This window comes from Gymnoscopelus microlampas (genome assembly GCF_963454915.1).
Source record: "Gymnoscopelus microlampas genome assembly, contig: SCAFFOLD_131, whole genome shotgun sequence".
Taxonomy (NCBI): Eukaryota; Metazoa; Chordata; class Actinopteri; order Myctophiformes; family Myctophidae; genus Gymnoscopelus; species Gymnoscopelus microlampas.
In genome coordinates this window covers 1-21,466 of record NW_028155826.1, presented here as the reverse complement: position 1 = coordinate 21,466, position 21,466 = coordinate 1, and the positions used below count along the sequence as shown (strand labels likewise).

Genomic DNA, 21,466 nt, shown 5'->3' with positions numbered 1-21,466 from the left:
ATCCACACTGGTAGTTACAAAGTTACTGGCTACCATTCATTTTCAGTGCAAGCCAGCGACAGGAAGATACAAAGTGACACCCGACATTTGTAGCTGCTACAAAATCAAAATCTACAAAGCTATCATTAATATTGAGCTGGTTGCAGCTACAAGGGCTCACTCTGTCGCGCCTCTTCCACGTCCATTCTATGGAAGAAAGTCAAAACATGTTTCGCATGCTTTACGTGAAATGTGATGTTTAACAACACTGGTCTCTACTGTCTTCATACACAGCTAGAGTGACGGTAGAGCAAAAGAACAAATGGTTGAAGAATGTCCTTTAGAGCAGTGTTTATCAACCCTGGCAAAGGGCCCAATTTTGGGCCGCGAGTACTGCTGAGGTGTGCCGCGCCGTTTGAAGAAAGTTTAGAGGTCAGGGAGGAGCTAAGACTCTTGGCCGCATAGCAGTACGTTCCCGACATGCATGGTCCCAAATAGGCCGGCCTAGAATAGTTCTACAATCTGTAATCAGCATGGCCCAGGTTATTGTGTGGTTGAAGGAGGCTCTCTTGAAATAGGTTCCAAAGTGACGCCTTTTACTGTAGATTGTCAGTGTCATATGACAGATTACTTGGAGGCCGGTCTATGACGTCAAATATATGATCAGTACTGTGACGTCAGCACCGTGTGCCTGTCTATATCAGAACCCAGCATCGACCAGGTTATTGTGCGGGTAGAATAGACACAAAGCATTTTGAAGACAGTTTTGACACCAGCCCATCTACGATGACAGCAATCTATGACGTCAACACTGGTATCAGTGTTGTGACATCTGGCATGTCCATATTTGGGCATAATATCTACAATAAGGTTCAATTGTATGTTGGGGCGGGGTGTTATCTGTGTGTCTTCATTATGCCCAACTATCTCTATCTATCTGTCTGTCTGTCTGTCTGTCTGTCTGTCTGTCTGTCTGTCTGTCTGTCTGTCTGTCTGTCTGTCTGTCTGTCATTGTTTTCACTCTCCGTCCCCCCCCCCTCGGCCAAGCTAACATTGGTCAAGCCTCACGTGACACGTGACAATACGTTGAAAGAGTGTGCTCTGATTGGCTAGTGAGACGCATGACGTATAGCGGCCTATAAATAGATGTGTCACTTTGAAAGAGTCTTGGTCTCTTTCAAAGTGAGGTAAGACAGGAATAATCACCAAATGGCTGAGAAATGGCGGAGCAATACATTATGTAGACACACTGGTGTCATCACAATACGTAATATAAATAGCTTAGACAGGATTAATCAAGAACAGTACATTCCAGTACAAACTGATATCACAGTTGATGACAGTTGATAGCACGGTTCTGCTGGCGGAGACTTGTGCCCCGAGGAGCACATTTTCTACCCAGTGCCAATGCCTAAGCTGTAATCCTGGGCGCTACTCTCCCTCTGCCAGCCTAGGTAGAGCCCTGAACTGAGCTCATGCCTCCTTCAATGCATGAGGAGTTAGCAGGTCGCTTCTTATCACCTGACAGGGGGGAGTTTCCCTGGTAGGACATAGCGTGTGGAAGGAACGCGTTATTCCAACCAGTTCCTTTCCCTCCATCAGGCGCCCCGGCTGACCAGGGTAAGGAATTTATTCCAAGATTGGAAAATATTCTGCTAATATCCCCTGACTACTAGGGTATGGACACTGATGACGCGGAGGAGAGAACACGCCCACAGCGTCCCCGGCGGGAATTCGAACTTCTAGCTGTGAGGCTACCGACTGCGCCACCATGCCCCCTATTATTATTATTATTATTAATAGAGGTCCTGGTAGGATAGAAAATAAACAAATCTAGAGGTCCTGGTAGTATAGAAAATCAGCAGTGCTGCAGTTCCCTGTCAAAGTCAAATGTATTTATAAAGCACATTTGAAAACACTTGTCATTGACCAGAGTGCTGTACAAAATCACAAACACAGAAATCAAAGAGACAAACAATAGGACATACAGCTTAACCCATTGAGACCTGGGAACTGTGTCATTTTTAGATTTGAGCTAAAAAGCATTATTTTACACTTTGGGCTATTCAAAAATAGCAGATATACAAGCTCATAGCGCGGCACCGAGTACCGCGCTACGAGCTTGTAGATCTGCTATTTTTGAAAAATCGTGAAAATGTGTGCAAATCTTTGAATATATATATTTTTAAAGCGAACATTTTTAACTCAAATCTTTTCTTCTGGGGGTCCCTGGAACAAAATATTTTGATGGGGGTCCGCGGCCAAATACATATAATTTTGGGGGTCCTTGACATGAAAAATATTGAACACCACCGATATAGAAACATACGTTTTTCAGAAAACTGTTGGGATTTAGGAGACATGTAGAATCGGCTTCAGGTCTTAAAGGGTTAAAAGCAAATGAATAAAACAGGGTCTTGCTGTGCTTAATTTGTAAATTATTAGGTGCTGGAGCCCATAAGCCTGATTTTGTTTTATTTTTGGTATAAAATGAATTGATTTAACCATTATGCCTTTAATAGCCTCTGAAAGGCCAAATAACAACCTGGGGCTACGGTTTACTCATCAAAGAATGCATTTTAACCAAGCATTCTCATACATATTAGTCATTTTTTTATTTATTTATGAACGATTAACAATTATGTCCACAAATAGGAGGTGGAGGTGTGTAGAAACATATTTCTCTCTCCTACATTGTCTCCCTCTGAGTTTTCCTACTGTCTTTCTCTCTCTCTCTCTCTCTCTCTCTCTCTCTCTGTTGTCCTACAGTCTGTCTGTGCGTAGTATTGCAACGGTGGAAAATGTAATTAGGTACCAGAGATGCTCATAGGCCTGCGTCCTGCGTCGCTGACGCACAATATTGCGAAAGGACACATTCATGACACCGTCGTGGCGTCCATGGGACGCACTAGAGTTGTCACCAACAACAGAGAAAAATATAAAAATAATTTGCGGTAAAATATTTTTTTTACCGCGAATATTTTACAAATCCACGGGACGCCACCATTTTGCATGGCCACGTCCTACTTTATCCTACTTTATAATCAATAAAATCCACGTAGAAATCGTCTTAGAAAGACGATAAAAATATCAATAATAATCCACGGGAGCCGCCATTTTGCCATATGCTCAGACCGAATTCTTTAGGACACCACGTAGGGTGTGAATTTTTGTGGGACTCATAAAATGTCCCTGGGACCCATTTAAAAGACCACCCTTGGGTCCCAGGACCCATTACATTGAAAACCTAGGGAAGCATATATACAGTATATATATATATATATATACACATTTTTTTTAAATTGTACCATTGCTGTCATGGCTGTGCCTCTGTTGTAGAGCTACATGATTATGGCAAAACGTATTACCACTATGGGTCCACATTGAGATCAGTTATAAAATATATATACATTCAGTATTCGGTATTTGGCGTTAAAATCTATTCGGCCGAATATTGGGTGCATCCCTAACGAATCTATAAGACACGTTGGAAGATGCACCGAGATCACTGGCTGTTGGAAAATACAAGTGACAATGCGTCAACGCGCGGTGCAACGCATCGTGAGCTTGTAGATCTGCTATTTTCAAATGATTTTATACATTTCATACGTTTAAAAACTTGTGAAATGGGAAATTCTGCATAATGAGTACTTTCTACTCTTGGTACTTTAAGTACATTTTGATGCCAATACTTTTGTACTTTTACGCAAGTACATTTTGAATTCTGGACTTTTACTTGTAACAGAGTATATCGCCAGTATTTATACTTTTACTAAGTAAAACATTTGAGTACTTTTCCCACCACTGCATCACCCTATATACGTAGTCATGCCTCATCACGGTAACATCAAAATAAGGCCGTAATGCCAGCCTATACGCTGCACCATCACGCCCACAGAATGGTGCCTGTAATCATGAAGGAAGCTTTTCTTATGGCCTGTAAGAATTCCATCTCAGAGAAGTGCTGAGACGGCACAGACCTGCACCGGGGCTTTAACCCTTTAAGACCGGGAACGCATCTGTGTCATTGTAAGATTTATTTTGGCTATTCAAAAATAGCAGATATACAAGCTCATAGCGCGGCACCGAGTGCCGCGCTACGAGCTTGTAGATCTGCTATTTTTTGAAAAATCGTGAAAATGTGTGCAAAACCTTGAATATATATATATTTTTTTAAAGCGAACATTTTTGACTCTCTTACAACTTCTGGGGGGGTCCCTGGAACAAATTATTATGAGATGCGGGGGTCCACGGCCATATCATTTTTGAGAACCACTGATATTATAGCAAATATGTTTTTTCAAAAAACTGTTAGGATTTAGAAGACATTTGTAAATTCCCCCAAAAGCAAAGATTTGAGTTACAAAATGTTTGCTTTAAAAATACATATATCCAAAGATTTGCACACATTTTAAAAAAAAATAGCAGATCTACAAGCTCATAGCGCGGCACTCGGTGCCGCGCTATGAGCTTGTATATCTGCTATTTTTGAATAGCCAAAGAAATCTAAAAATGACACACAGATGCGTTCCCGGTCTTAAAGGGTTAACTGAGAGGCTGTGCCGGTTTCACGGCTCACGTCACAAAGCATACGAGGACATCCTTCACATAAAACATTGTGAGCGGGGGAGGAAGAGGCATTCGGATTTTGTTACTTAAACTCAAAGTGGCAAAACCGCAATGTAGGAAAGCTTTCTTACGAGTTAAAGAGCTTACAAAAGTATATTGGAATCAAAATGAACTTAAAGGACCAAACATAAAAGTACTCATGCTCACATTTCTTTGAAGATTTTTCAAAATTCGCACCTCTGAGATTTCCTACTGTCTCTCTCTCTCTCTCTCTCTCTCTCTGTCTCTCTCTGTCTCTCTCTGTCTCTCTCTCTCTCTCTCTCTCTCTCTCTCTCTCTCTCTCTCTCTCTCTCTCTCTGTCTCTCTCTCTCTCTCTCTCTCTCTCCCCCGGTGTTGACCTAGGTGGCGACGCGTGGCTGGAGCAACCAGGGCGTGCGTGACGAGCTGTACATCCAGCTGTGTCGTCAGACCACGGAGAACTTCCGCTACGACAGCCTGGAGCGCGGCTGGGAGCTCATGGCCATCTGCCTGGCCTTCTTCCCCCCCACCCCGCGCTTCCACTCCTACCTGGAGGGCTACATATGCAGACACATGGACCCCCTCAACGACACTAAAGGTACATATGCAGACACATGGACCCCCTCAATGACACTAAAGGTAATCTCTCAAGAACAGATTCTGCTCTGCGTTTGAATCTGTCGGTAGCCGTGTTGACAACCCGTGCGCATTGGTTACAAGTGGGCGTGCCATCAGATCAGGAAGCAGGCCGCGCTTTACCCAATCAAATGTAGTGGCCGGGATTTACGTGTGTGCCGTTCCTTCCCCACTAGAAACAAGCCATTTAACATATTTGCTATAAAATCAGTTTAGCGTCCTCGAAGCCAACAAGACCACGGAAAGTTAGAAACATTTTAAATTGCTCTTTCATCATAGAAACAAGTGGGCTTATAACCAAAACCATCCATGTTCTCTGGGAGAATTGGTGTTAGTGTTCCGTGGAGAAATATTGTTAGTTAGAATCTCCGGTTTAGCAAAAAGTGACGTTGAGTGCCAAAACCGCGATTCTCCGTGAAGTCAATCTTTTTTTTTTTCTTGTTTTTTTCCACAAGGGGGGGGGGCTAGCGCAGCTCTGGAACCACCCACGGTGACTCTGAGAAGGAAGGGACAAATGTTGTACTTTTGACTCCACTACGTTTCTAGGAAGTGACCCCCCAGAGACAAACTTACTGAAATACCCTCTTAAAGACCTATTTCACCGTGCCAAAAAAACTGGCTCCCGTCCGCTCCCATTCTATCTCCTTGCAAAAAAACTCCATATTTCCTTAACTTTTTACAGTGGGGAAAACGACTCATTTTCTATCCGAGATCACTCCGCCATGGTGACTCGCGTGAGAGATGTTATTGTTCCAGGCGTTATTCAGGACCATCCACCATCGTGCACGCATATATTGTTTACATGCGGGTGCTCGTCGTGGAGTCTGCAGCTGTAAACAGCGTAGCGTTACAAACGGTGAGATCTCTGGCACTCAACGTCCCTTTTTTAATAAAGCTCTGCCACCGAATGTGTTAAAACCTATACGCATGGGATATTTGAAAATAGCAGATCTACAAGCTAGCAACGCGTCGCGATGCTCGTAGATGTGCTAATTTTGGGGGTCCCTGACATGAAAACGTTTGAGAACCACTGATAAAGCAACATACGTTTTTCAGAAAAAATATTAGGATTTAGAAGACATCTTTAGAATCAGCCTCAGGTAGCAGTGGGTCTCTAACTTTTTCATGTCAAGGACCCCATAAATGATATGTATTTGGTCGCGGACCCCCATGTCAAAATAGCTTGTGTATCTGCTATTTTTGAATAGCCAAAATATAAAAGGTTAAAGTGGTTAAAATGATCGTGATGCTATATTAACACATTTAGCTGGGGACCCTCTGGAACACCCCCAAGGACCCCTGGGGGTCCCCGGACCCCACTTTGAGAACCAATGGGTTAAAGGATCTCGCTCAAGTTGGATAATATTGTAAAGGACTGTGTAAAGAAATGGGAAACTGTCATATAACCAACATACTCCTTAATCTGTCATATAACCTCTTACATACTCCCAAGACACGAGAAGGAGAAGTAACGAGTTATCGGAGCTGAAAAAAAACTAAGCTTATGACTTTCACTCGACATTTCAAGACAAATTTTGTACTTTTGACTCCACTACGTTTCTAGGAAGTCACCCCCCAGAGACAAACCTACTAAAATACCCTCTTAAAGACCTATTTATTTCTTAACCACTTAAGACCTATTTCAAAAATACTTAGTAGACGATCTACAAGGGTTGGGAGCTTTCTTCTGGTAGGATATAAAACCATCAGTACTAGAGGTCCTGGTAGGATATGAAAGCAGCAGTACTAGAGGTCCTGGTAGGATATAAAACCATCAGTACTAGAGGTCCTGGTAGGATATAAAAGCAGCAGTACTAGAGGTCCTGGTAGGATATAAAACCAGCAGTACTAGAGGTCCTGGTAGGATATAAAACCAGCAGTACTAGAGGTCCTGGTAGGATATAAAACCAGCAGTACTAGAGGTCCTGGTAGGATATAAAAGTAGCAGTAGAGGTCCTGGTAGGATATAAAACCAGCAGTACTAGAGGTCCTGGTAGGATATAAAACCAGCAGTACTAGAGGTCCTGGTAGGATATAAAACCAGCAGTACTAGAGGTCCTGGTAGGAGATAAAACCAGCAGTACTAGAGGTCCTGGTAGGAGATAAAACCAGCAGTACTAGAGGTCCTGGTAGGAGATAAAACCAGCAGTACTAGAGGTCCTGGTAGGATATAAAAGCAGCAGTACTAGAGGTCCTGGTAGGATATAAAAGCAGCAGTAGTAGGGAGTGGTTGAGGACCATGTCCTCCTGACCTGCTTGTGTCTGTGTAGTTTGTCACTGAGGTCATGGAGGTGGTAACATTAAAATAGTAAATGCACCATTTACCATTTTAATATGCCACCAATTTATACAGCACCTTTATTATGCAAAGCACTTTACAATGTGCATTACATTCACACACCCACGGCAGAGGAAGCCGTTCAAGGCACCAACCTGCTCATCGGGAGCAGTTAGAGGGTTCAGTGTCTTGCTCAAGGACACTTGGACATTAACCCATTGAGACCTGAAGCCGATTCGACATGTCTCCTAAATCCCAACAGTATTCTGAAAAACGTATGTTTCTATATCAGTGGTGCTCAATCTTTTTCATGTCAAGGACCCCCAAAATGATATGTATTTGGCCGCGGACCCCCATCTAAAAATATTTTGTTCCAGGGACCCCAGAAGCAAAGATTTGAGTTACAAATGTTCGCTTTAAAAAATATATATTCAAAGATTTGCACAAATGTTCAAGATTTTTCAAAAATAGCAGATCTACAAGCTCATAGCGCGGCACTCGGTGCCGCGCTATGAGCTTGTAGATCTGCTATTTTTGAATAGCCAAAGTATAAAAGGTCATAATTATTCTGATGCTATATTTACACGTTTTGCTGGGTACCCCCTGGAACCGCCTCAAGTACCCCTGGGGGTCCCCGTACCCCACTTTGAGAACCAATGAGTTAGAGGGTTCAGTGTCTTGCTCAAGGACACTTCCACACTTAACTCCGGCACTAAACGTTGTGAAGTCCCTCAGTGAAGTACAGCGGCAGAGCCATCTGTCACGCCTGAAGCTCAGAAGCACCTTCCTCACTTCTGCGCACGTAACACGTAATGGCTGCTTATATCTAACCTTTATATTGTACCATCACTTATAATACTTCTACGATACATTATGATATTTGACAGCTTGTAAGAGTCTAGATGTCTCCACTATAGGCCTAATAGCTATTGTTTAGGTACAGCTTATCTTGTTGTCTCCGCCAGGAGACTATGTTTTTGTCTCGTCCTTCCGTGTGTCCACCAAGCTAACATTGGTCAAGCTTCACGTGACACGTGACAATATGTTGAAAGGGTGTGCTTTGATTGGCTAGCGAGACGCATGATGAAATAGAGACCTATAAATAGGTGTGTCACTTCAAAAGATCATTCATATCTTTTGAAGTGAGGTAAGACAGGATTAATCAGGAACAGTACTGGCGGAGACCTGTGCTCCGAGGAGCACATTTTCTAGTTATGGTTCAGTTTGTCCTTGAAGCAGCTAACAGTATAACTATGATCTTTACCCTGTGCTCCAGGCAGAACGTGTTAATGTACTTCTGACCATGCACATCATGTACATAAAGGATAATCACCACCAAATAGAATATTGTCTCCACTCCTACGTGCCTCATTGATTGCTGATTGATCCAGAATTCTACGACACCCCCAAACACGTTGAGAGCCTGTAGATCCACTAGTTTAGAAATGGGACTTAAGTGGTAACCTAATTTTTTGCCACCCCCTATTTCTTTCTGAAATTATGCCTCTGAAGTCAGTGTGTGTGGATTTGTGTTTATTTTGCAGCTGATACAGTGTATTTGCACTGGACTTGCATCATGTGAAGGACCCCCACATTAAATGTACTAGTAGGAGGGTACCGGCCATGGAGTTAAAAAATAATAGAGAGGGCACCGGATATCCCGTCCCATCCACTTGCATTGAATTGCTCACCCAGCGCATGGGCCAACATCACCCCTTCTTCCGGGTTGTGAAATGTGGTGGGCGAGGCCTATTTGGGGCTTCTGCGCATCACTTCTGTGTGCGCACTTCTCAGTGCGCAGCCCTGTGCGCAAGCTTGTGAGTCGAGCCCATTGGTCGAAACCGCTTTCGCTCGTTCATGTACAGTGGCCCCAGCTGCAGTACCTATGAATGGCCAGCATGTCCAATGCGCTTCAATGCAACCACTGGGTTCTGGGGGCTTGGTAGCGGCCTATTAGAGGCCACGCATGTCGGAAACAATGCAAGTCATTGCGTTTAATTATGGCACAAATGTTATGCGAAACACGGCCAATCGGTTCAGCCGACGGGTTGGGTTAGCCAATCAGGGACTTACACTGACTTAGCGGCACAAACGTGACTTGACGCGCCCGGTCTGAAAACACTGTCCGACTTATGCCAGGGACAGTAGGGTTTGTGTCACAGACACATATTACAGTATATAAGTGGTTCAACTTTTTCTCGGGACCCCCTAGAACCCCCTCAAGGACCCTTCGACCCCATTTGGAGAACCACTGGCCCTCCTTGAGGGCCAGTGGTTGTGTATGTGCGCGTGTGTGCGTGTGGCGTGCGTGTGCGTGTGCGTGTGCGTGTGTGTTTTGCATGCAGGTCTCTGCCTCACTGGGTGTGACAGCTAATGAATTGTTTTTCAATTAACTCCAGCTCCAGCTCCACCGAGGCAAGGTGACATGTGGCCAAACTCTGTGCTTTGGCTGACTCACTGTTTTGGCAGTCAGAAGTGGCAGTACTCGCATGCTATTAATTAAGTACAGTACTTGAGTAAATGTACTTAAGTTACTTTCCACCCCTGCATGAGGTTTTCCTATTGGCATCAGAGTGGCAGTGGTGCAGTCTGTGGTACACTGCTGTGATTTCCCAGAATGCTGTGCAACAAAAGCTGAAATGAGCTGAACCATTATTGACCAGTGGTGGAAAGTAACTAAGTACATTTACTTAAGTACTGTACTTAACCTATTTAGACCTGAGGCCGATTCTAAAAACGCCTTCTAAATGGGCAGAGATCATAGTTATACTGTTGTTAGCTGCTTCAAGGACAAACTGAACCATAACAAGATACTGTAGGCTTTGCCAAAACAATAGATAATAGGCTTAGTGGAGACATTTAGGCTTTTTACATTTTGAATTCCGGACTCTTACTTGTAACACAGTACTTCTACATTGCAGTATTGATACTTTTATTAAGTAAAACATTTGAGTACTTTCTCCACCGCTAGGGGGTGAGGTGGAGTCTACATTCACCTCAGGCAGGCAGAGAGGCAGCCATTTGACTCTTTATTAATTAAGTCCAAAGGCAAAGAGGCGACGCACAGTAAAACCCCAGTGTTAATTAAACTCAGATGAGTATACACTACTAAATGAACACTAAAGTTTTTACTGTGTGCTTTTAAAGGCCCCCTCCAGACCAGTTGTAAACCTATGATTAAGCCATAATTAAGCTGTGATTAATATTTTTGTTTAACATGATTTTCCCCCACATAAAAAAGTACAAAAAAACCAAACCTCTGAAAGAGGGTCTGGAAGCGCATTCAATCTTCCTCCCTCCTTGAGAACTTCTGGATGTATGAATATTCACGTTATGTAAATAGCACAGGCCTCGCGCCGCGCCCCCCCCCCCCAACACCGCTGCTCAAAGCCAAGTGGTTTCAGATTTCTGCAAGTGGCTCATTTGCATATGATGGTTTTGTGGGACTGCAGACATTGCACATCAGGCTTATATTACTGTAGATGTTGAGAGCTCCCCCAGTCTCCACAAGATAATTACAGTACAAGGTTGAACTTTTTTCCTGGTCTTTGAGTATGTATATATATTCTTTAACCCATTGAGACCTGAAGCCAATTCTACATGTCTCCTAAATCTCAACAGTTTTCTGAAAACGTATGTTTCTATATCAGTGGTGCTCAATCTTTTTCATGCCAAGAACCCCCAAAATGATATGTATTTGGCCGCGGACCCCCATCAAAATATGTTGTTCCAGGGACCCCCCAGAAGCAAAGATTTGAGTTAAAAATGTTCGCTTTAAAATATATATATATTCAAAGATTTGCACACATTTTCACGATTTTTCAAAAATAGCAGATCTACAAGCTCATAGCGCGGCACTCGGTGCCGCGCTATGAGCTTGTATATCTGCTTGTATATCTGCGCTATGAGCTTGTATATCTGCTTGTATATCTGCTTGTATATCTGCGCTATGAGCTTGTATATCTGCTAACTCAAAAACTTTTCTCATGTCAAAGAACCCCCAAAATGATATGTATTTGATGTCATATTCAGCCATTTTGATAACAGTGTATATATAGGTACCCAAAATCCGTCACAAACCCGCGAAAATCTAAAATAAAAAAAACGCTAATAACCGAATAATTTTGGCCCAGCCTCGGCTAGCGTTCTGCTACGCCACTGGTAGAGAACACTGATCAGCTACATTGTTGGAATGAACAACAAAAGAATGTTTAGCTACAATGTGACTATAATACCAATGTGTGATCCATAAATCGATAGCAAGACATACTGTAGTTCACTTAGAATAGCAGTACACAGGGACGTGCACAGATAGACTCTAGCTGGTGCTAGAGCACCTGCCCTTTGCCCTCTTGACCAGAAGTGCCCTTTTGAAAAAAAAGAACATTTTTCTTTTTTCAGTTTACAGCAGGGGTCTTCAACAGGGGGTCCGGGACCCCTAGGGGGTCCTCAGAGTTACTACTGGGGGTCCGCCAAATCTTTATGTGATAGGATTTTTCTTTTTACCATAACCACTCGAAACCTAGCATCCCTTTTCTGAGGAGAACTTTAGCCAAAAATAGCAGATCTACAAGCCCACAACGCCTCGCGCTGCGAGGCGTTGTGGGCTTGTAGATTGGCTATTTTTGGCAAAGAGGTATAGGTGCAGAGGGAAAAAAGAGCAGACCAAGTAAACAAAAAAAAGTATAATTTACTTGAGCACCTGCCCCTCAAAATGTCTCTGCACGCCACTGGCAGTTCATACATTCTCATTCGCTTCTTATTAGGAATCTAAATTGACAACATCTTTCTCATGCCAAACAGGTTTCAACACTGGATCAATGTGTGTGTAGCAACAAGGATCTACAGTACAGTATATACAAACAAACAAACAAAGTGCAATCAATGGTTGTAAAAGCCATGTTTCTAGTGTTCTCGTCTATATTTATGTGGTTTATTATGTTTTTCAGGAGTGGCGATCAGCAGCTACGCCAAATACTGCTACCGCAAGCTAACCAAGGCTGCTCTCACCGGCGCTAAGAAGGTATGGATTCCTCTGTTCTCTCTCCTCTCTGATCTATTTCATCGTTGTGTCGGGACAAAAACGTGTACATCGTTGATGTCGGGCAGAAACCTCTTATCTCTATATTCTGACTTTTTGTGTTTTTGAGTGGTGCCAACCACTCCTATATCTGACTTTGTCTGTGTGTCCGTCCGTATGTATGTATGTCCAATAAACAAACATTGATGACAACATCAATACGGGGCTCATCAAAGGCACCACTCTCTTCACACAGGGTGTGATTTTTTCATTAACACATTACTTGATCATACTACAGCGTCACCAGTGGTGTAAAGTAACATTAAAGTACATTTATTCAAGTACTGTACTTAAGTACAATTTTGAGGTATTTGTATTTCCAATTTTCAGTACTTTTACTTCTACTCCACTACATCTCAGGGGCAAATGTTGTACTTCCTTACTCCACTACAATTATTTGAAAACTTTAGTTACTAGTTACTTTGCAGATATAAATTATTACATTATAAAACATACATTAAACACTTCAGCCCTATTTTATACACAGGCTATTTGAAAAGCCGATCTACAAGCTCACAACGTGTCGCATCGCGACGCGTTGTGAGCTTGTAGATCTGCTATTTTCAAACATTTTAGTACTTTTACTTTCTGTACTTTAAGTACATTTTGATACCAATACTTTTGTACATTTACTCAAGTAAATTTTTAATTCTGGACTTGTACTTGTAACGGAGTACTTCTATATTGCAGTATTGATACTTTTACTTAAGTAAATCATTTGAGTACTTTTTCCATCACTGAGCGTCACACAAAACCACCTTGTGAGCATCATTTGGAGCTTGCAGATCGGAGTTAATTTACAAAGAAACACCATTTTGAAATATGGAGATACATGGTTTCTGTACCGACAGCAACGAGCTGCTCTTAGAAGGTATGGATTCCTCTGTTCTCCTCTTTGATCTCTGGTCTCTGTCGGGTAAAAAACCTTGTATGTCCAAAACTATAACCTATAAGTAACTGGAGAAAACAATAACCTGTGTTCCAATGCATCCAATGAAGTTATTATTCAGCCACAAGCTCTAGTTAATACTTGTCATGCTGTAAATATGTATAAAACCCACAGACACACTTTAACTTTAAAATAAAAATGCAGATGTACAAGCTTACAATGTACGAGTTGTTTGCAACTTTCTCACAAACTAGGGCAGCGATGGGCAACTTTGATGATGGAGATCGAGGGCCACTATATTTCCACACACACTCCAGAGGGACACATCGCATATACTGTCTCTCCTTATTTTAACTTTTTTTCGCCATTCTATGTCACACAAAAGTAGCAAAAATAGCAGATCTACAAGCTCAAAACGCGTCGCAGTGCGACGCGTTTTGAGCTTGTAGATCTGCTATTTTTTAATTGGAATCCAGATTTTTTTGGGTGCTATTTTTCAATTGGAATCCTTAAAAGTAACATTTTAATTTATTTTCAAATGCATTTAGTTATACTTATGTTAACTTTATGAACTTAAATACAAATACATTGGACATAAAAAAGACAATAGAATTGTAATACTAGTCATTAAGCTACTAATATAGACTGAAGTAATTAAAGCGGGTCATGTTTGCAGGTTTAGAATCATAACAGCTGAAATCAATAATATATCAGTGTTCTGATATTAACCTGCGGGCCGCATTAAGTGAAGGTGGGGGCCGCATGTGGCCCCCGGGCCGCCAGTTGCCCATGTATGAACTAGGGCATTCATCATTTTACAAAGAAAGATACACGTTTGAAACACGGAGGAGATACAAGGTTTCTGTACCGACAGCAACGAGGTGCTTAGAAGGTATGGATTCTTCTGTTCTCCTCCTCACTATATTCTGATCCACTGTGCTGCGCTGTCCGCCCTGACTTACAACGTCCTTCAGGAGAAGACGTGTGCATGGGATTTACACGCCAGAGGGTTTCTTATTGGTCCTGTAGAGTGTGTGTGTGTGTGTGTGTGTGTGTGTGTGTGTGTGTGTGTGTGTGTGTGTGTGCGTGTGCGCGCTTGTTCAAGTGTTAAAGTCACACTTGGATAAAGTATTGATATTACTTTCCTGTAACAAAGCGTGTGTGTGTGTGTGTGTGTGTGTGTGTGTGTGTGTGTGTGTGTGTGTGTGTGTGTGTGTGTGTGTGTGTGTGTGTGTGTGTGTGTGTGTGTGTGTGTGTGTGTGTGTGTGTGTGTGTGTGTGTGTGTGTGTGTGTGTGTGTGTGTGTGTGTGTGCGTGCGTGCGTGCGTGCGTGCGTGTGTGCGTGTGTCCGTGCGTTTGTTCAAGTGTTAAAGTCACACTTGGATAAAGTATTGATATTACTTTCCTGTAACAAAGCGTGTGTGTGTGTGTGTGTGTGTGTGTGTGTGTGTGTGTGTGTGTACGTGCTTTCATGTTTGTGTGTTAGAGTCGCACATGGATATAAAGTATAGAAATAATGTTCCAGTACCAACGCCGCAGTGTGTGTGTGTGTGTGTGTGTGTGTGTGTGTGTGTGTGTGTGTGTGTGTGTGTGTGTGTGTGTGTGTGTGTGTGTGTGTGTGTGTGTGTGTGTGTGTGTGTGTGTGTGTGTGTGTGTGTGCGTGCGTGCGTGCGTGCGTGCGTGCGTGCGTGCGTGCGTGCGTGCGTGCGTGCGTGCGTGTGCGTGTTTAGTGAAGTGTCAGGCTGACTTGCTAATTGCCAGTGATGGGGGTAGAAGTCAGTGAATTCATGGTCCCTGTGGCCACACTATCGAGCCGTCTAATTAACTACATAACCCCCATTAACAACAGTAACAACTCCGTAACCCCCCAGCCCACACGTACTGGAGACGACACGTCTCCTAACGCACTGGTTCTCAAACCCTTTCATTGATGTGTTTTGCCACGGACCCCCATCTGAAAACGTTTTATGCCAGGGACCCCCCAGAAGAGAAAAAAAAAGATTATGAAAAATGAATTCAAACACTTTTTCAAAAATGTCCAAAAATAGCAGATGCTGTGAGCTTGTACATCTGCTATGTTTTAATAGCCAATGTATAAAATATGGATATAGGGGATAACATGATTGTGATGCTGTATTATTAACTCATTTAGCTGGGGGACCTCTGTGGAACCCCCTCAAGGACCACCGGGGAGTCCCCGGGCCTCACTTTGAGAACCACTGCGCCTAACGCCTGAGTCTTATCTCATATCCCTGTCCAGGTAGAGCACTTCCTGTCCAGGTAGAGCACTTCCTGTCCAGCAGCAGAGGACATTTGTACAACAGCAGAGGAGTTTAAGTTCCTTTCCTTTGTAGCAAAACCATTGCTTCAGTACTTCAGCAGATCTTAACTCATTCAAACACATCTGTGTGACCACTTAAAACCATATATTTTATACTTTTGGCTATTGAAAATTTTTTTGAACAGCCAAATACATCTAAAATGACACTTTCCCGGGCCGGCCAATTCTTTACTCAAGCAAAAATGGTGAATACAGGATTTTCTTTTACTTTTAACAGACTATTTCTGGTATTGGTACTTGCATAGTAAACCGGAATTATGTTTTCATTGCGGTATAGATACTTGTACCTAGTACAGGGTACTTTCAGAGTAAACGGAAGTATGTCTACATTGTGGTATCGGTACTTGTACCTAGTACAGGGTACTTTCAGAGTAAACGGAAGTATGTCTACATTGTGGTATCGGTACTTGTACTCAGTACAGGGTACTTTCAGAGTAAAGGGAAACTCATGTTGCATAAACTCACAGAGCAGATCCACTCATGTGGTTTTGAAACAGGAAGTGACACGACAGCGTAGGAACTGTCATGACAGCTATCAGTCTGCTTCAATGTTAGATCTCTGGTCCCCCCCCCCCCCCCCCCGCTTATTTGAGATTTGAGTTACAAATGTTTGCTTTAAAAAATACATATATATATTCAAACTAAAGATTTGCACGCATTTTCACAATTTTTCCAAATAAATAGCAGATCTACAAGCTACATACATACATACATACGCTATGATAAATACATACAAACAATTAGCAGAGTTACGGTGAAAAAAAAACAAAGTTTAACCCATTGAGACCTGAAGCCGATTCTACAGGTCTCCTAAATCTCAACAGTATTCTGAAAAACGTATGTTTCTATATCAGTGGTGCTCCATCTTTTTCATGTCAAGGACCCCCAAAATTATATATATCTGGCCACGGACCCCCATCAAAATATGTTGTTCCAGGGACCCCCCCAGAAGCAAAGATTTGAGTTAAAAATGTTCGCTTTAAAAATATATATATTCAAAGATTTGCACACATTTTCACGCATTTTCAAAAATAGCAGATCTACAAGCTCGTAGTGCGGCACTCGGTGCCGCGCTATGAGCTTGTAGATCTGCTATTTTTGAATAGCCCAAAGTGTAAAATAATGCTATTTAGCTCAAATCTAAAAATGACACAGTTCCAGGTCTTAATGGGTTAAATATGTAGATAAGAGGTTTGTGATACAGTATGTGTGTCTGTAAATGGTTGTTCACAGCGTGTGTGTACTGGCTGTTACTGCTGTGATGACAGAGACCCCACTGAACCTGCTGCCTTTCATTAGCTTCTACACGCTAATCACACTCCATGCAGCTCCACATGTTTGTTTCTGCTTTAACCATATACTGGCTGAATAAATTAAAAATGGCATTCATAAACTCACTGCCTTAAAATTTATATGTATGTATATATAATTAACACATATACAATGTGTTAATTCAGCTGTATCTCCAGCAGTGTTGTACAGCAGATACAGTGTTAGCGCGTGCGCGTGCGCGCGCGCGCACGCGCGTGTGTGTGTGTGTGTGTGTGTGTGTGTGTGTGTGTGTGTGTGTGTGTGTGTGTTTGTGTGTGTGTGTGTGTGTGTGACCAAGTATAGTAGAATTTGAAGAAATCTACATTGTGAGGACCGTTTTTCTGGTCCTCACAAGACAAATGGCTGTTTTATAGTTAAAAAAAACAAGAGAGAGATACGTTTACAGAAAAACATTCAGGTTAGGATTAGACATTTAGAGGTTAGGTTTAGGGATTGGAATTAGAGTTAAACATGATTTATACTTAGTTGCGCGCCAGTGTCATGCACCGAAAAACAGCCGATCTATAAGCTCACAACGCGTCGCAGCGCGACGCGTTGTGGGCTTGTAGATCTGCTGTTTTTCGGCTTTAGGCTTACGGTTAAAACTGCCAAAAACTATGTATTTCTAAATGACATTCATAAAATCGCTTTCCTAAAGCGTTGATGTCCTCACAAGTATAGTAATACAAACGTGTATGTGTGTGTGTGTGTGTGTGTGTGTGTGTGTGTGTGTGTGTGTGTGTGTGTGTGTGTGTGTGTGTGTGTGTGTGTGTGTGTGTGTGTGTGTGTGTGTGTGTGTGTGTGTGTGTGTGTGTGTGTGTGTGTGTGTGTGTGTGCGCGCGCGTGCGTGCGTGCGTGTGTTAATTAAGCTGTATCTCAGCAGTGTGTTACAGCAGACACAGCACTGTGCTCTCAGGGTTTGGCCGTGGAGCGGTTTGACGTCAGCAGCCATTGTTGTTTGGAAGGAACGCCACATATCGGCGAGGCTGAAGCCACTTTGTCACCGGAGATTAAAAAAAACACAAAAATGTCTCCCACTGTCAACTGCTCTCTCTCTCTCTCTCTCTCTCTCTCTCTGGAAGTCACTTAAAGCCACGGGAGCACAGAATAATTGTCTGGTATTATTAAGAATCCTCTGTAATTGAGCAGGGAGGAGGCAGGGGGCTACAATAAAAAATCCTGTGAGTTTCTTTTAACTCTGAGACTGTAAAAATGGACCCTCAGGCCTGCTTAGGCAGTGGTATTGAATTTCGATACTTTCTTGGCATCGAAATACACCTCGGTATCGAAAGCTAAAGGGTATCGAAAGGGGCATGGAAACCATTTGCACTGTTCTGCTGTAGAGTGTTCAGTAACAGGAAGTCTCCATGTCTCTCCAGCTCTTTATTAACACATTGTGTGCCAGAGGTTTATTAAAATATTGTACGTTCAGTGTCTGCTATTCTTCCATCAACTTACGTTGATACGTTTCGTGCTGTAGAAGCCCCGACGCGGAAGTGCATGTAAACAAAGCGTGCGTGCGAGACGGCGGAGGGTCCCGACTAACGCCTGGAACAATAATATTTCTAACACGATCGGCTCACTTCCACCACGTTAAAAAGAAATGGAGATATTAAGCTTTTAGTCAAGGAGTATTGGAGACTCTCAGAAACTCCTTGGATGATCCCAAAGTTTTGGTAGAGCGTTTATGGCACACAATGTGTTAAACAGAAAATGCATTTTCAGGTCAGGATACCATTGTTATCCAATCAGGATAGAGAACTCAAGACAGGATACAGATTAAACGAGGGAAATTGGAAGTGATGACACAAAGAAATGAACTGACAACATTGGAATTGGATACTCTCTTCTGATTGGCTGAAATGTTAAAGATCTAGAGAGGCGCAGAGACCCCTGTTACTGAACAAACACTCTGATGAGTACCGGACGGTACTACTTTTTAGTTGTAACCGAAAAATATCACTTACCCTTATGTTACCGACAGACGAGTCAAAGTTGTGTTCAATACACTAGGTTTATTTTCTATAATGAATTGTATCATCATTTCAATGTTTAACGTACTGTAGTTTTCCTTTAAAAAATGGATTTAAAAAAAAGGAACTGGTATCCAATCAACAACGATACCCAGCCCTACAGCTTCATGTTTACACTCAAGAGTTGAATTAACACTCAGGATGTTACTGTCTGAAAGCCATGAATATTATAACCGAGGCTTGATTCTTCACAAAAGTAGTGTTGATTTTGACAGCAAATTTTGATGTAGTTTTAGTCATAGTCTTTTGAATAAAATTCCGTTTAGTTTTAGTCATATTTTAGTCATCTGAAATGTTTTAGTTTTTGTCTAGTTTTAGTCAACTAAATATCAGAAGATTTTAGTCGACTAAATCTACAGTTGATTTAGTCGACTAAAATGTATGTTGGCGGTGCCTTGATGGCGTCGTAATGGCTAATTTTACACTCGGTTGCATGCTGAAAATAGCCGATCTACAAGCTCACAACACGTCGCAGCGCACACCCGAGCGCAACCAACCATAAAATGACTTGTCTTTTAGTTCTACTGGATCTCTTCTCCACTAGTCTCTCTCTAACATTTCAGTCTAGTTTTTATTTGTTGACGAAATTGTCAATATATTTAGTCTTAGTTTTAGTCATCATAGCTTAGTTTTTATTTAGTTTTCGTCAGTGAAAAAAGGTAGTCGACGGACGTTTTTCGTCATAGTTTTAGTCATGAAATCAACACTGCACAAAAGTCACATTTTGTGACATTGGGTTAGTCTGTACAACACGGACAACCCCGTCACTCACCCGTTCAACCACCAGAGGGCACTAGTCGATATAAATTGGCCAGTGATCCTCAACCTTTTTTATTTGAAGGACCCCTGGTTTATATATTAGGCCCCGGACCCCCATTTGATATGATTTCTCTTAATCTCTAGGGCCCCAAACCTACACTGTAAAATCATCAATGTTATTTTAACTCTGAGAGCGTACAAATGGAACCAAACCATTTGGTAAATCAATGTTATAGACCCATAAGGGTTCATCCATTTGGTTCATAATTATCAATCATTTTCAAGGACTCCACATTGAGGATGATACACACTAGAGCTCATATACTAAATGATATACTACAGGCTGAGTGCTTCAGTGGAACAGGGCCTCATCTGATAAGAAGTGTGTACTTCTAGGTGTGTGTCTTGGCATTCAAAGACAAGGGTTCTTTCTTGCCTGTGTGTAGTAGTGTGTGTGTGTGTGTGTAGTAGTGTGTGTAGTAGTGTGTAGTAGTAGTGCTCTGTTTAGTGCTGACTGTGGCCAAAGTAAACCTCACCTTGGATGACATAAGATGCTGCTGCACTGTGTGTGTGTGTGTGTGTGTGTGTGTGTGTGTGTGTGTGTGTGTGTGTGTGTGTGTGTGTGTGTGTGTGTGTGTGTGTGTGTGTGTGTGTGTGTGCGTGCGTGCGTGCGTGCGTGCGTGCGTGCGTGCGTGCGTGCGTGCGCACATTTTCACGATTTTTCTAAAGTAGAAGATCTACAAGCTCATAGCACGGCACTCTGTGGTTTATGTGCTTGTAGATCTGCTATTTTTGAATAGCCAAAGTATATAAGGTTAAAGAGGTTAAAAAAATATTGTGATGCTACATTAACACATTTAGCTGGGGACCCCCTGGAATCCCCCCAAGGACCCCTGGGGGTCCCGGACCTCACTTTGAGAACCAATGATGTAAAGTACACAATACATGATTTGAACATGCACAGTACATCATTATCAGACTTAAATGTACCCTTCAACTTGTTAATGGCCAAAATGATTGGATATACATGTTTTGTAGCAAATGTAGAAATATTAGACCTTAATTGTAAAACCTTCAGTCATGTTCAAATCATGTATATTTTACATTGCTTTCCAAATATTAATATTCTTTGAACATTTTGGACCGACTGTACAGTAATAGCCACTCTTCCTGTTACCTGTGTGCGTGCGGTCGGTCATGCACTGTGTTGGTGGTGGTCACTCAAAGTATCGTACCAGGCGGTGTGTCTTTACAGCAGGCTAATAGCTGCTCCACACAACCTCCTTGTCACTTTTAAGCCGGTGTCTCTCACGTGCACACCTTGGTAGCACGCACACGTACGTGCGCGTGGTGTCTCTCACGTGCACGCTGCCTTGCTCCAGGCTGTGTCCTCACACTTGGAGTATTTGACTGATATTAACCCACTGACCTCCAGAGGCACATTAATGCACTATAGCTGCTACACAGGCTCTCCTGGGAACACCGGATTACTCTCTCTCTCTCTCTCTCTCTCTCTCTCTTCCCTCTCTCTCTCTCCTCTCTCTCTCTCTCTCTCTCTCTCTCTCTCTCTCTCT

The 21,466-nt window shown here is 42.5% G+C and overlaps 1 protein-coding gene across 1 annotated transcript in view; it reads left to right on the top strand.

The window, feature by feature from the left end:
- LOC311041227 (rho GTPase-activating protein 39-like) overlaps nucleotides 1-12,503 on the top strand; it is a gene marked incomplete at both ends in the record, with an annotated part of 52,218 nt that extends 39,715 nt beyond the window's left edge. The window contains 2 exons of the mRNA XM_084086134.1: nucleotides 4,951-5,164; nucleotides 12,430-12,503. Coding sequence (XP_083942260.1) covers nucleotides 4,951-5,164; nucleotides 12,430-12,503 — 288 coding nt within the window. The remainder of the gene's footprint in view (nucleotides 1-4,950; nucleotides 5,165-12,429) is intronic.
- Nucleotides 12,504-21,466: the final 8,963 nt, after the last annotated feature.